The 15,229-nt window shown below is 37.2% G+C and overlaps 2 protein-coding genes across 5 annotated transcripts in view; one reads left to right on the forward strand and one right to left on the reverse strand.

The window, feature by feature from the left end:
- Nucleotides 1-2,722: 2,722 nt before the first annotated feature.
- Nucleotides 2,723-4,154, forward strand: LOC122063464 (LOB domain-containing protein 15-like). The gene is made up of 3 exons (XM_042627172.1): nt 2,723-3,100; nt 3,248-3,497; nt 3,612-4,154. The coding sequence occupies exons 1-3, from the start codon at nt 3,087-3,089 to the stop codon at nt 4,056-4,058; spliced, it is 711 nt and encodes a 236-aa protein (XP_042483106.1). The 5' UTR covers nt 2,723-3,086; the 3' UTR covers nt 4,059-4,154.
- Nucleotides 4,155-11,290: 7,136 nt separating this feature from the next.
- LOC122063455 (aspartate aminotransferase, mitochondrial-like) overlaps nt 11,291-15,229 on the reverse strand; it is a 10,641-nt gene continuing 6,702 nt past the window's right edge. For 3 of the 4 annotated variants that reach the window (XM_042627162.1, XM_042627159.1, XM_042627163.1), the window contains 2 exons: nt 11,750-11,870; nt 11,291-11,654 (listed from right to left, as the gene is read on the reverse strand). In XM_042627162.1, coding sequence (XP_042483096.1) covers nt 11,798-11,870 — 73 coding nt within the window. In that variant the 3' untranslated portion in view covers nt 11,291-11,654; nt 11,750-11,797. The remainder of the gene's footprint in view (nt 11,655-11,749; nt 11,871-15,229) is intronic. The other variant, XM_042627160.1, reaches the window with a different exon arrangement.

A 15,229-nucleotide genomic window follows, 5' to 3' on the forward strand; every position in this document is an offset into this window, starting at 1 on the left:
AAAAAAAAAAACGAAATAGAAAAGAGACTTAACCATATAATCAGAATCCTCACAAAGAATTCTTAAATAGCCAAAAATAAGCTCACCATTGTAAAACCAAAAAAAGCCACCTTTCTCACCCGGAGTAGGGTTGAAATCGTCTGCAATTCCGATCTCATACAATTCCGTGAAATACCACCTTCAGGGGGTGACACGTGTATTGATATTAATGCAATGGTCCAGATCTGGTACAACTAATAAAACATTAAATCAGTGAAGAGTCATTTAAATCAAATCTGGACCATTGCATTGGTATCAATACACGTGTCACCCATTGAAGGTGGTATTTCATGGAATTGTATGAGATCGGAATTGCAGACGATTTTTTTCCCCCGGAGTAGGGTTTCCAAGGCTGAAACATTTGGGTTTATTAGGCAAAGGGCAATGCCCATGCCTGGTCTAAACCAGCCTGATTCAACATGTTTGTAGTTCACATTATAGTTTGTGTCAAGGATATGTTATCTTGTATATATGTACAGATAAAAGGAAAAATATTGCTATGATGTTCTTGTGTACAGATTCATAATTTTTACCCTTCACATATAATAAAGAATATGATTTATATTGACACTTTCTCTCCTATTCTGATCATGTGGATCTCATATGATTGATACTATTTTCCAATCCTTTACATATTATAGTGTGCCAATCCCTTCCCCTGCCCTTGTAAGGAAACACACCTACATAAAGGGATTAATTAGCCAAGTGATGATAGGGGATTATTTTTGGTCCAAGCCAAAGTACGGATCCACTGCTCTTGGTAATAATGCCATGCAACCTTGCCATCAGTTTAGAGAAGATAGAAGCCCAAAATTGGAAAGTGCCACAAGATTCTCCGTCTGATGTGTGGTTAATTTGGTGATATCCAACTTGATCATTGTTGTTCCCTAAGTGCCATTGGGCCTTTTCATCATTTACTTCCTGTCCAACCATTCGCTTCAGTTATATTTGATATCTCACCAGGGTGTGCCACTTAGGGAACAACAATGATCAAGCTGTTGCTGCCCCAGCTGGCCACAGCATATTCTGGACTCGAGGCCCCAAACCATGACTTGGACTCAGACACCCATATTGCAGGCTGGTTACAAATGAGACCTACGCAAGAAGCCAGCTCTCAACTCTCAATTATTAAATTAACCAAGTAGAGAAGTCTATTGGTCAGAACTTTGACCCATATGAAATCCAATTTTTTGACCTTTAATTATGAAATAGATGGTTTTGGGAACATGATCTCACAAATTAAGTCTGGCCACATGGCAATTCAGCCATGGTTTTAAAGATCTCTCATACTGGCCTGACTTCAAATCCTTACTTCAGCAAAATGGGCTTCCCATGCTTGTCTGGGCTGCCCTCTCTATTGTTGATGATGTTTGGTCAAATTCTTTAGGTTTTTCTCAAGTTGTTTTTTGTTTCATTCCCCGGACTTCAAATCCTTGTTTAGGTTGTCCTCTCTATTGTTAATGATGTTTGGTTAATTTCTTTAGTTTTTTCTCAATTTTTTTTTTATTTCATTCCCAATATTTAAATAGGGAAAGTTCATATCCAAATTTAGTTTGTATAGGGCTTGGTGGCCTAAACCACCCGTCCACCCCCTTTTCTTTTCAGGAGTTTCTCTTTTATTGCTGCCTTTATAATTATGATATATGGAATATAGATGCTATAATCCCTTAAGTGCAACTGTTTCCTGCTTAGCATGGTTATGTAACCCCATCTAGTCTGTTCTCATTTCTAGTATAATATAGTAGATTTGACGAGGGTGAAATTTGATGGGAAAGTAAATCTTAAGTTCTCTTGCTCACATATTAAGTTTCAATCGAAATTGAGTTTATCACATTGTAAAATGAAGTAAAAAAAAAAAAAAATTCGAACTACAAAGAAGGTCCACCGGTAACCAAGAGGATATTGCATGGGCGTACATGTGAAAATAAACGATTGAATACAATCCAGATCATTTTCTACATATTAATCTATCGAGATTATCACATCATCTTTCCACATGACACTACTAGATGTGTAGACTAGGTAAGTTATTAAATGGTTAGCGTAGAATAGAGAACCTTTCACCGTCTTTTAACTCATAACTTAAGCATTCAATATACATATAAAAACGAATTTTCAAGCAATTATCCATGGACATGCCCATGGTTTTGTTTGTCACAATTTGCAATTGTTTTGGACTTAATTTGTCATTGTCCCAGTTAGCTGTAGCCACGTTGTTTCTCCTCTCTATAACATGTCAAAGAAGAAGGAAAAAAAAAAAAAATTACCCACAGAGAAAGGATTTCATTTTGTTAATGTCCAAAATCTATCATTTTCAGAACAGAATTGCCAATTAGAAAGTTTGCATCGTGCTCAGAATTGGCGATTAAGTCTTTTTTATTTAATCTATCCCAAACACACTAATTTACTCTAGACTATCTAAAGTACATTAAACTGATTATTTATATAATGATCTTAATTTTAAAAATCAGAGGGGACTAATCAAATGCACCTGAAGATTAACAAGAAAATAAAATAAAATTTAAAGATAAGACCGAGACCTTAATCACCCAGACCCAGCAGTCCCAGTCTACAGTCCCAACTCCCAACAAGCCAGCAACTACTGAATCCTTAAGCAATCCCACCTCCTTTCACCATTAATCTCCTTTCAGTTCAGATGGGTTCTTCCTAAAGTCAACAGATGTGAGAGTTTACGTGAGCAACCAGAGCAAGCTTCTCTCTCTCTCTCTCTCTCTCTCTCTCTCTCTCTCCTTCTCTCTGTCCTTCTTCTTCTTCGTGTTCTTTTGATGCAAACTTCATCTCCTCTACGATCCAATCCTCGTACATCAGCAACAAGACAAGCAGTCACGACTTCCCTATTTTCTGTTTCTTTTATAAACATTGGCCCACTTTCCCCATTTACCTTGCCTTTTAAGCACGCCTTCCTCCTCTCATAAACCCCTTTCTTTTTCCCTTCAAGCCTTTAACCCCCCCAATCCCTTCTGTCTCTCTCTAGATCTCTCTATTTTTCTCTGCAACTCCTCTCCATCGCCAAGGAGCATGCTTGGATGTCCAGAGAAAGGTAATTAATTGGAAAAAAAAATGTATACAAACTTTTTCACACTCTCTACAGAAATATCAAAACCCTAATCCTAATTTTCCATTGTGTGCTAACTCAACCCACCCGTAAATCTTATTTGTTCTTATTTGGGTTTTGTTTGGTTTTCAGAGAGAGATTTGATGAGATAGGTAAGAAGATCAAGAGAGAAGCAGATGCATATGATCGAATGGGCAGGAGACACATGTTGGGCACTCCTGGAACCCTTAATACCATTACACCTTGTGCTGCTTGTAAGCTTCTGAGAAGAAGGTGTGCTCAGGAATGCCCTTTCTCTCCTTACTTCTCACCTCATGAGCCCCAGAAATTCGCTTCTGTCCATAAGGTCTTTGGTGCAAGCAACGTCTCCAAGATGCTAATGGTGAGAGTTGAGACCCCAATTTAATTAATTCCTTTTCCCCTTCTTTGTATGAATCAACAAATTAAATCCATTTTCTTTCTCATTAAAATGGTTTTTTCATCAATTGAAATTCAGGAAGTGCCAGAGAGCCAAAGAGCCGATGCAGCTAATAGTCTAGTTTATGAGGCGAACGTGAGGCTTAGGGATCCAGTTTATGGGTGCATGGGTGCAATCTCAGCCTTACAACAACAAGTTCAATCTTTACAGGCTGAGCTCAATGCAGTACGAAATGAGATAATGAAATATAAGTATAGGGAAAATAGTGCTAATCTCCTTTCATCATCACATGCCGCCGCTTTGCTTTCTACCGTGGCCGCCGTGTCAGTTGCCGCACCACCACCACCATCACCGGCTCGTGCTCCGCCGCAGCCATCTCCTGCAAATGCAACTGATGTTGTTGTTGTTGCCGCTACTGGTGCTGCTCCCACTGCTTCTTCTTCTTCTTCTACCATGTATACTCCCCCTTCTACCACTATCGACTATAGTTCCATTACTAGTGAAAATGTTTCCTATTTTGGCTAGAATTATTTGTTGGCTTCAATTTCATCTTACATCTTTCTTATTACGAACCATGTGGAATTAAGGGGAAGGAAATATTTGATTGTTAATTTGGGTTTATTTTCCCTTTTTCTTGAAAAAATAAATAGTAATCATTAATCATGATTGGAAAAGTGTTAAAAGTCTTAAATCATTAATCATTATTGGAAATCAAAGGTGTTAAAAACCCTTAAATCTGGATGGGTTTCTCAATTTCTTTCTTAATAGATAACTTCTTTTCTGTTCCACATTTTTTCAAGTGCATTTTACTTCAAAAGCAGAAGGGGTTTCTTCTTTCTCATCTGATACTTTACTTGCACCATAGAAGCCTCTTTATCTGTTCATTTTTCTCTTCTAATTAATGAGTAAGTACATTAAATGCCCTAGAAGAAGAACCAGTCAGGGAAGCACAAGTACTTGTCCACAACACAAGCTCTCCGGCTGCAATTTTGATTTTTCGGATGATTCAACTCCGGCAATCTTAGGGTTCTGAGAGTGGACAGACTGGAGTCATTGCACGTGCAGGTGTCTTGGCTCACTGTGCTGAATCTTAGGGTTCCAGTGCATGCTTTTCTGTGCATTTGAAGCATCATTGAAGAAAGGGGAGACAAAAGGTATGGTTTGTTATTGTGATTAATCTTCCATGTAGAGTCAGAGAAGCTTCTGAGAATTTATTTGGTGATAACTTATGAGTGATGGGGCTGCAGTACATGTCCCTTAACCTTTTCCCAAGTTACATTGCAATTTAAAAAAAAAAAAAAAATGGTGCTTTTAGGCTTTTAGCCTTTTAGTGTCTCTTCAATATCCTCTTTCTCCCCTAGGTAGGATCCGCTCATACGATCACCTAGTCGTATGAGTCAGTATTCAACACCTGTTATTCATTATACTATTATAAAGATAAAAAGGGATATATTTGAAAATAAAAATGACAAATGTTGGATGTTGACTCATACGATCAGGTGATCGTACGAGCAACTAATCCATTTTCTCTCCCCTACTGTAAGTCCTAAATTTATTTCACACTAGTCCCATCCAACCACTAGAAAAATCGATCTATGTGTTATCTAGATAAGGTAGTTTGAGCATTTTGAAGTATTTGGATGTCACATGTTAGAGTTTTTATATTTTCCTTTAATTTTGTCCTTGTTTATGTGGATTTTTTTTTTTTTTTTTTGAGGGTGGAGCGGGGGGGATCTTCATGGTAGTTGTGAATGACTCAGTTGTAACCATTCAATAGACCATCTGATCCTATGATCAAATCATTTTTCTTTCTCAGAATTGTTTCATCAGATTAGAGTCTTATCCTCACAGATTCTCACTCTTTACATTACCACACTATGACTGGGAATGGTTGGATCCTGGCTTAGCTCTTATACAAACTTTATAACTACGTTGTACCCCTTGGGTTCCCACTTGGATATTTATATCTTGAATCCTCACTCACTTCCTCTCTCTTGGTGTCTCTCCACTCCCGGCATCTCACATACCTTTGGAAGACAACTTGGTAAATTTAGATACTTGATGATATGGAGATAACTTTCTTTGCTTACACACTTTATGCCTATGGCCGGCTAGTCATGGGTTAAATTGGTCAACTCTTTTCCATATGCAAGCACAGCCCATTAGAGGATCAAACATTTGAACGGTGAGCACTCGGCAAGAAGTTTCAATTTCTAAACGCAAATGAGAGAGAGAGAGAGAGGGAGAGAGAGAGAGAGAGAATTATGTATGTAGAGAGAAAGTGACAAATTATGATTATATGTAATGTACAGTTGGGTGGTCAACGATCTCGCCAGCAAGTTATACTTTCTAATTAAATTTGTTTGGGTTTCCTTGGCGTGTGGAGTTCAACCTAAGTGGGAGGGGGGAAAGAGAAACCCATCAATAGTTAGAAATATTGGGAAGTGTATTGTATGTATTTATATATTTAATCTCTCTCTCTCTATATATATATATATTATATGATTTTATGGAAGCCTATAGAGATGTGATAGAATTTGGTCTTCCGTCGTGGTTGCTTCAAAGTGTGGCATCTTATCTTGTCTTTTCTAAACTTCCAATTATATATAAATTCTTCTATTAAAAAGGTGTTCCTCAAAAGAATTCTAATCTTGCTTCATCTTCCCTTCAAAATCCCCACTTTTCTGCGTCTTCTCTGTGCAACAATTGAATTTGGCAACGTTTTCAACAGAATCCATTTAAATATATATATATATATATATATCTAAATCTCTCATCCACTGAACCTAGATCATGGTAGTCTTAGGGAAATTCAAGGGCTTTTTTAGAATGGTTGCCATAATTCTCTTTGAGCTTTCCTCTTTTCTATGGAATTGCACGTGAGATGATGAGTTCCAAAGTTTAGGCTACCACTTGTATCTAGTAATTAATGGTAACAAGTCTTTATAATCATCTATTAGATTCAAAAAATGAAACAGTTGAGGGGTGGTTCTCATCATCAATCTAGCTTCTCAGGTGCAGGCTTAGTTTCTGTCAGTTCTTTCCATCACATTAGCTAACCCCCACCTCCAATCTATCCCCTTATTGTTTAATACATGAGGTGCACTGTCGACAAGCTTCAGCACCACAACAAGAATCATGAAAAAGTTATGCAAAGACAAATATTAAGATGAGACTTAAGATTCAATTAGGTGATATTAAGAGATTCAATTTATTGACATGATCACATTGGAAATGGAGATTGAAAAACCCTGAATATTCGGTTTCACTTTGTTGAATGATTGCTTATAAGATAATCCAGCCTTGAATATTTAAGCTTCTAATCTTATGATTCTCTTATTCATATCCCTGGTTGGAGTATGATATATGTACCAAACTCTTAAAACAATGAGAAGTGTGTTTAGGATTCACAACCTATCTAGTAATAATCACCCATTTTGGAGGTAATTACCAATTAATTGCTAAACTAAGGATGTTGATGTTGATGTTGGGAGTAAAATGTCTTGTATTCTAGCGTTTGCATATGTGAGTTGATTCAAAAAGGCCATTAAAAGATCGCATGATTTGCAATAAATTTTGGTAATGTGTGCCTGTGTAGGTTTTGTTATAAATTGTAGCGATGATTTATTCTCTAAATCTGAGAGAGGCGTGATCAGGATGAGTAGTTGTAACCCCTATTCTCTATTGATAGTTAAGTATATATTATCACACTGAGGACGTAGGTAATCTTGCCAAACCAAGTAAATCCTTGCATTGTGTAATTGTTTATTTGTTTATTTGTGATTTTCATTCTTTTCTAATACATCATATTAGGTTTTCATCTTTCTAAAAATGATCACTTATTTTTTGGGGGTTGGTAGAGGGGTTGGGTTCACTGTAGTCAGAAGCTTGAGACTAACCATCAAAACCCAGAATTTGCTAGATTAGATAGTTCATTCAAGTTCAGATAAAATTTATCTTTTTTCTTAGGGTGGACTTTTTGTTTGCTTGAAAAAATATTAATTAGCTTTGATAGGAATCTAAAGAAATACAGTAAAAGATGTACTGTATCTAGAAGGCAGATTAAGAGAACATGAGTATCTAGAAGGCAGATTTTTTTTTAATAATAAGGAAGATTAAACAAGAATCGCCAAGAACATTTTCATCTTTACTTAGTAAGAGTTGTGAAAGGCCAAGCTTTGAAATTGGATGTTGAAAAGAACTGCTTACCTGACTCTCAATCCATAAAATGCGGATTCATTTTGACCATTGTCTACGCTTCTCATTCATCTCTCTCTCTCTCTCTCTCTGTGTAAACTCATACGTGTTCTCTTTCCAGTCTGGACCTTCAAAGGACCACCGACCACATGATTCCAATTTATATATTAGGGAATATAACATAATAAAATTAACATTGTTCCTTAATTAAGACATTTAAATGAAGATCCAAGGGAAACCAATCAGCAAGATTGATGATACATCTTTAAATGGAGGTGTGCTTTGGGGACTGAAATGAAAGGGCAAATTTATATTTAATAATCCTTAACACATGACCTTCGAAAATTGAAGACCATATAAAAGTTCTGATTAATGGGTTGACTGTTTCTAATTAATGTATGTCAAGAAGGACACATAAGATATTGCTCAGTGGCTTTATAAGTTACAATTAATGCTAAATTTATCAACAAAAAGAAAAAAAAAGACTATCATATTTATTAATTTTTTCAATATTATAATCCTTTTATTGGTCATCACGTAATAAAAGATACAAATTTTTTCTGTAGTTTGAATCCCTAGCAAATGGTTCTAAGGGTTAGCCATAAGGCAAATCTCCTATGATTATATTCCATGAATTTAATTAACACTTAGAATCTTTTGGGTTTGGTCACTGGATCATACTTGCAACAAACTTATTCTGTTTATGGGGTGTCCTTGTATCGGCTACGTCCATAAATTAAAAGGAACCATTTGGACCCTGTTATATATATATATATATATATATATATTATTGTTATCTTTTAAGGTGTTAAATAATTACTAATTTTAATACAAGTTTTATTTTTAATGAGCATAAAATCTTATCATTTTACATGCATACGTGTAAATTGTGCGAGATAAATGTGACTATTGACATTGATATAATGATAAATTATTTTTAAATAATTTTGAAAATATTTTTTAACCCCCAAATTTAATTTTTTTTTGAGAATAAGACAAGCGGCAGTCAAAAGAAGACTATATTTTAAATACACCTGCAAAGGTGTTAAAAAAAAAAAATTTAGAGGTGTCATTAGATAGCCCTCACTTAACTCCTTAGAACTTCAATTTGTTTTAGCAAGATGGTAAATTTCAAGTCTCTTTTATTGATAGATTATATTTGATTAGAAAGGTTAAACAAATAGGAGAGGGAGTTCCCATAATGCTAGTGTAGGAAGGTTCTACATACCACATCAATGGCAGTAAAGATGAAGAACTCATCCATATGTACATGAGGCTGACATGGTCAGAAAAGGAAAAAGAAAATAATAAAAAACAATGTGAGAGGTGGTCAATACCCTGGCATGAAAAAGGTTATTTTACCAAAATTTATTTATACACTATTTTTTTTGGTAGTATTTGTTTACAAGGAAAACGATGGGAATGCCACCGATATATCCAAATCTGTGTCTTTCTCTCTCCACCTCCCCTTGGAAAAGTTCCTTATGACCCTTCCACTTCTGCCATTGTATTGGTTGAGCCACCAACTCCAAAAAAGCTGACAGTATACTTAACCTCGATCCACCTATATTTATATGTTCATTTGGATAGATTTAGGGGAGATGATTTAAGATTTGTATATAGTTAAGGGTCTATAATCTTTTTAAGGAAACTGATGTACACTCTATTAATAATATATGCTCTCTCATTCTCTTTTTCTTGACCAAATGTGCCCCCTATATGCGCGGCAGCATATGGGGGTTCCATAAACGCGTATGAACCTTTTAGGTTTTTGTTTTTTTTGGTTTGAAGAGTAGGAAGGTTGTCAATAATGCTTATGGACTTGGGGATTGAGAATTTTAGCAAAACCAAAGTTGATGTCTACCTTAGTGAAGATCCTCAGTTGAGCATCACTCCCCCTTCCCCCTTCCCCCTTCTTCTTGCACGCTTGTCCATGTTTGTGATGGACTTCCCTTTTTTTTTTTTCTTCATATTCAATCTCAATCTCAATCTCAACACCTTGACCACCTTCACAAGTGGTACTGTAGAGACGATTTAAAGATGTCAAAATTGCACGAACTCCAATTCTAGGCTTCTAGTCACCTTATTTATATAATCTTCCTCTAAGCTTTGCCATCTCTCTCTCTTTGTGAGAACTATTACACCATCATTCTATTTTCAAACTTCCTATAAGCATACAAGCTTGACTTATGTTATCTGTAATATGATAAGAAGTTTGACGTAAAGAAAAATCTGACAAAATTTCGCTGAAAGTTATAAGTTTTACTAAACAATATATATGAATTTTGACCAAATCAATTGTTTAAACAAAGAGCCAGCTAAAACACTTTGTTCCTTGCTTGTCTCTGGTCTGGACTATATTAGAATAATGATCAATATGAAGAGATTGATGAAGATCTAATCAACTGGGTTCTCCTTGGATTGGGCCAATTTCTCCAACCCCAACAACCCATCGTCAGGAGTCAGGACGGCTGTATTCTAGTTGGCCAACAATCAAGTCTTCAGTTATTGGTAGACATGGATTTTGAATTCATTGTGTATAGGCTTTTCAAGTAATGCCTCAAAACCTAATAATAATAATAATAAAATAAAAGGGAGAGGGATCAAAATGCCGCCCACGTGTATTGACATCTTCTACACCAAGTCAATGGGTGCAAGGAAATGAGTGTTTGATGATTCATTCATTGGGAGACCTATACGGTCAAGGTAGCGAGAGAGAGTTTGAGAGGGTGTGTACTGTGTGAATCGCTTTTCAAAGAAGGCAATTTTCCTTCACCCATGGTGAATGAGGAATTCCTTCATCTATGGATGTGGGTGCCTTGGGATGGACATTGGGGACACGAGGGGTATCATCAATTTTTTATAGTTTTGGGGGGGGCGGGGGGACCCTAGATGGCGGGTGTACATTTCCAACATCCATGGTGGAGGAAAACCTTTTCCTTTTGTAAATGAGCCATGTAAACTTGTAAAAAGTGTGATTCTATGGCCGCATGTATAAAAAATGAAGAAGTGCAGGGAGAGGGAGTGATGACCTTTCCCACAGAGATGTTCTACTTCTTTGGCAGAGTATAAATTCAGGTATTAAGAGATTTCAGCTCTAGGAGTAGTGATGCAACTTTTGGTTTCGTCTTGGGACTCTTTCCAGCTATTTGAACTCTGCAGTTTCCAGAGGAGCGACTCGTCCAAAATTACTGGCCAGAAGTGAACCAAACCACTGCACATATGGGACGTCGGTCGGTCGGAAGGCCTACATCAAATCAGGAGTGAAAAGTTAAATCGGAATATCATCAAATTTCAAATGACTTGCTGGCATGTTTGTCGCCACTGCTGCTGTCTTGCCTTGCATTAAATTTGACCTTACAAGACCATGTTGATTAATTTGATCTTCAAAACATCACCCACCTAATTCCCTCACTGGCTTGATGGTTTGGATTCACTCCGATCTGGGCAAAGAATGTTGATTCTTATCAATAACAGCACCCTCCAACATTGTTTCGTTTTTTCCTACATTGGAACCCCCAAACCATAACAGTGAACTCTAGAATTTAACCCCACTGGACTGAAGCTAAGATTTTTATTTTTATTATTATTACTTCTTTTGATACAGAAGGCAAGTTTCACACTAGAACAATACAAGCGTCTGCACCGAGGAACAAAGCTGGACTCAAATGACACAAACGAAGTGAATTACAAGCTCAACCCTCTGTTTCTGTAAACCCCAATCCTTGAAAAACCTGTGAAATGGCTTTGGGGAACATGCTATTCGGTCTTGATGGGATGTAATCCCTGAAACCATTGTAACTAACAGGAATGACAAAAAATTGTAGTCCAGTATTCATTTCACGTTCTTTGCAGCTTTCCTAGTGATGGGGAAAGGCCAGAGTGAATCACAGAAACCGGCAAGTGAATTACTTCTGATCTATTCTGCAAGACCAGCAGTTCATAAACTAAGAAAAATGGCCACCACAAGATCCAAAATTAGGTTACATATGAAGGGTTCATTTCCCAAATTTTCGTACCTGTTAATGAATGATATAATTAGCATCTAAAGAATATCTTCTGCCTCTTTAACCAGATTTAGTGACTTCATGAATTGCATTTGCCAAGTAGTCAACATTCCCTGTGGTGACACCTGCCATGCTGCACAAATCACAAAGTGACAACCGTGAAAATTGCCTGAAACAACTAATTGTTCTAAGATATGGGCCATGACATATTCTATCTTGCGTGCATGTATGTGCCTGTGTTTTGATAGAAACCAATCTTGTGGTTGGAGGGATAAAGTAAAACATCCCCTAGCAATCTCCACATCCACTTTATATCAGAACATCACTCATATACTTTCTCAAGATGCAAGTTCCAGAAATAACTATTCTCATGTCGTAGATGCATCCCCCACAGCAATGGATGACATAGGAATATTAGATGCACAACAATCAAATTTTATGGATCTAAAATAGAACAGGTCGGCCTTTGCCATTAGAAATTTCTATTTTGATGAAAGCCATTAGAAGTTATAAGGCTTTAATTTAAACAAACGAAGGCAAGGAAAACATGTAATTCCAAAAATTCAAAGGCCACTGTGGTAGACGGGGTAATGATCATGATTTCAAATATGAGGATTGGATCACCAGTGGCCAATCCACCAATCCAACACCAGCACCAAAACTAATTCAAAATCTTATCAAGGTATTTATTACCTTCTCATACAGGATTGGCCAGGATCATCCGATCAAGATTGGGATCACCTGTGATCAATCCAACTCAATATCCCCGTTTTAATTCCCTAGTGAAAATATATTGTAATGAATAGGGAAGATTTTGGGAGGACATCCCGGCTATTGTAAATTAATGTCAAAATACCTAGTCACTACTGTATAAACAAATTAATGTAGGACTAGATTGGACACCCAACCAGGCCCAAAACTGCAGGAAATTATATACCAAAGAACAATAAAAATCCATCAAGTAAACCAACAGCAGTATAATAACAAATCTGGACAGCAGGTTCTAGAACCTTGCAGTCGATCCCAACAGCTTCAGGAAACTTCAACAGTAGAATATTAAATAGCATATGATAATCTCAAATTACTATTAGAAGATTCAGTCCATTTAGGAACAAGGGCAGCAACCAACTTCATCACAGATTAGGTAAAACCAGAATCGATTCCACAAAACAGCAACACAGGGAACTCAGAACTCAGAATTACAGAAATCAGTTATCACCAGTTGTAGGACTAAACAGTAGCAGAAACTAGGGTATTAAATAGGCCATACGCAGCAGCAATACCACAGCAACAAAACCATCAAACCAGAACTCAATTCTGGGCAGAAATACAATCGGCCAGGATCAGAAAAATCACCAGACCAGACAAACCCCTGGTCTGATGGGCATGAAATTTGGATTGAACCACCTTCAGGAAGGAACTAGCCTTCGATCAAAATTTGGTGGCCATCGGATGGTCAGAACTTCAAGAACAGCTAGGCCGACAGGGAGAAAACAGAGAAGACCAACCCAGAAATCTGCAGAGAAGTTTGATCACTTACTTGAACTGCTGGAGAAGAGAATCCTATAAGAAAACCAGATAAGAAAATACCCACCCAGACTTCTCGTCGCAGAGTGTCGATCGGATCACACACCAATCCCTAACACTTGATCAAACACAAAGGTATAGCCATGGAGAAAACCCAGCGGCAGCAGCATGAAGCTTTTCTCTTTTTAATTGTCAAAATCGTGGGGCATAAAGAACCCCTTTCTTTATTTATAATGATGGGGAATGCTTACAAAAATTTAGTAACTCAAAGTTACTAAAACTGACATGGCTAAATTGCTAAAATATAGTTACTAAAAAAACTGAGATTGTAACTAATGAGAAAGGAAACTAACTTTAGACTGGAATTAGAAACTAACATTGGACTCCAATCAGAAGCTAAAATTAGAAACTAATTTGTAAACTAAATCCAACTAAATCCCCATCAAACCCAAGCCGTGGGGCTTGGAAACATCCTTGGTCGACCTCAGCCACTGTGGTGGTGGTCGACCTTCCTTCCTCTTCTCTTATAGGTCTTCAATTCTGCATCACAGATGGATGACAAAATGATGAGGGCTTGAACCAGATGATTTAGAAACCCCCTTTTGATCGAGAATTATAAAAGTAAGAGCCAGGCCTAAAGCTCAGAGGAAAATCTTATAGGACAGCTATAAGACCAAGAATGATGTATGAAGCTAAAAATTGGGTGGTGAAGAAACATGTAAAGAAAATTACTGCAACCGAGATGAGGATGTTTAGATGGACAGGTGGTAAAACTAGAAAAGGAAAGTAAGACATGAACACATTAGAGGTAATTCAGTAGTAACTCCAATAAATGATAAGTTGAGAGAAAATTGTTTGACATGGCCTGGAAATGTGCAACGAAGATGTCTGAATGCCCAGTTAAGAAGTGATATAATTCAAATTGGAGGAGCCAAAAAAGCAAGGGAAGGCCTAAAATGTCCGGGAGAAGTAGTGAGAAAAGGCATGCATGAACTAGGGTTGGTAACAAGTATTCTTTGAATAGAGTTGAATCGGAAATAGGATACATGTAGTTGACCCCAATTAGTTGGGATCAGGCTTAGTTAAGTTGAGTTTTGTGACTGGGAGTAGAAAGATGTGAGAATGACTGGGAGTTGAAAGAATGTGAGTATTATTTGTCCAGCTCATTTGTTTCCTTTGGAAAGTGATTCTTGTATTTGGAGACCGGACACTAAAGGACTATTTTCAATAAAAAAGGGTGTACTTGGTGCACAAGGCTCCCGCATATCGAGGTCCCAGAGGGTAAGAACTACACAGCCTTACCCCGAGAATGTCGAGAGACTATTTTCGATCAAATCTTTCAAAATTAATACTAAGGAAGTGCAGCCTACATTAGTTGGGATAATTTGGGGGAGTAGTTTCACCAGGCGAGAATTTAACATGGGCATGTTTTACTCAATAATGCTGTAATGGTTGGATGATTTAGAAAGAAGAGTGCTTTTGCTAATGGATGTGTCATTATGCATAGAAGATAATTTTGAGGCACCATTTGTTTATTGACAGAGAAGTCAAAGATAGATAGCTTGTGTACTAGTATCTTCATCTATTTTGGATGCTTTGGGCATAAGTTACTGAAGCCAGGTCCTTTTGATGTATAGGGCAGCAAGATGCTTCCCTATAGTTTACATTGGAGCCTTTGGAGGGAGAAACAAATGTCCACTTACGGACTCATCCTATCACATCCAAAGCATGTCTTAATGTGGATTCCTGTGTAATGAACTAATTGAACTTATAATGTGTTGGAACATTCTGTTGGGGGGGACAGAGTGCGGCTGAACAGAATTACATTCCAGTAAATAGATGAATTTTGTAGATTTCCATGTCTTTTGTTATGTTCTAGTTGTGTTGGGTTACTGGTTATCACTCATGCTCCTTCTCTCCATTGAGGGGCTGGGGGTGGGTGTGGTTGGTTGGTTTTTTTTTTTT

The sequence above is a fragment of the Macadamia integrifolia genome, unplaced genomic scaffold (genome assembly GCF_013358625.1).
Source record: "Macadamia integrifolia cultivar HAES 741 unplaced genomic scaffold, SCU_Mint_v3 scaffold1330, whole genome shotgun sequence".
Classification (NCBI taxonomy): domain Eukaryota; kingdom Viridiplantae; phylum Streptophyta; class Magnoliopsida; order Proteales; family Proteaceae; genus Macadamia; species Macadamia integrifolia.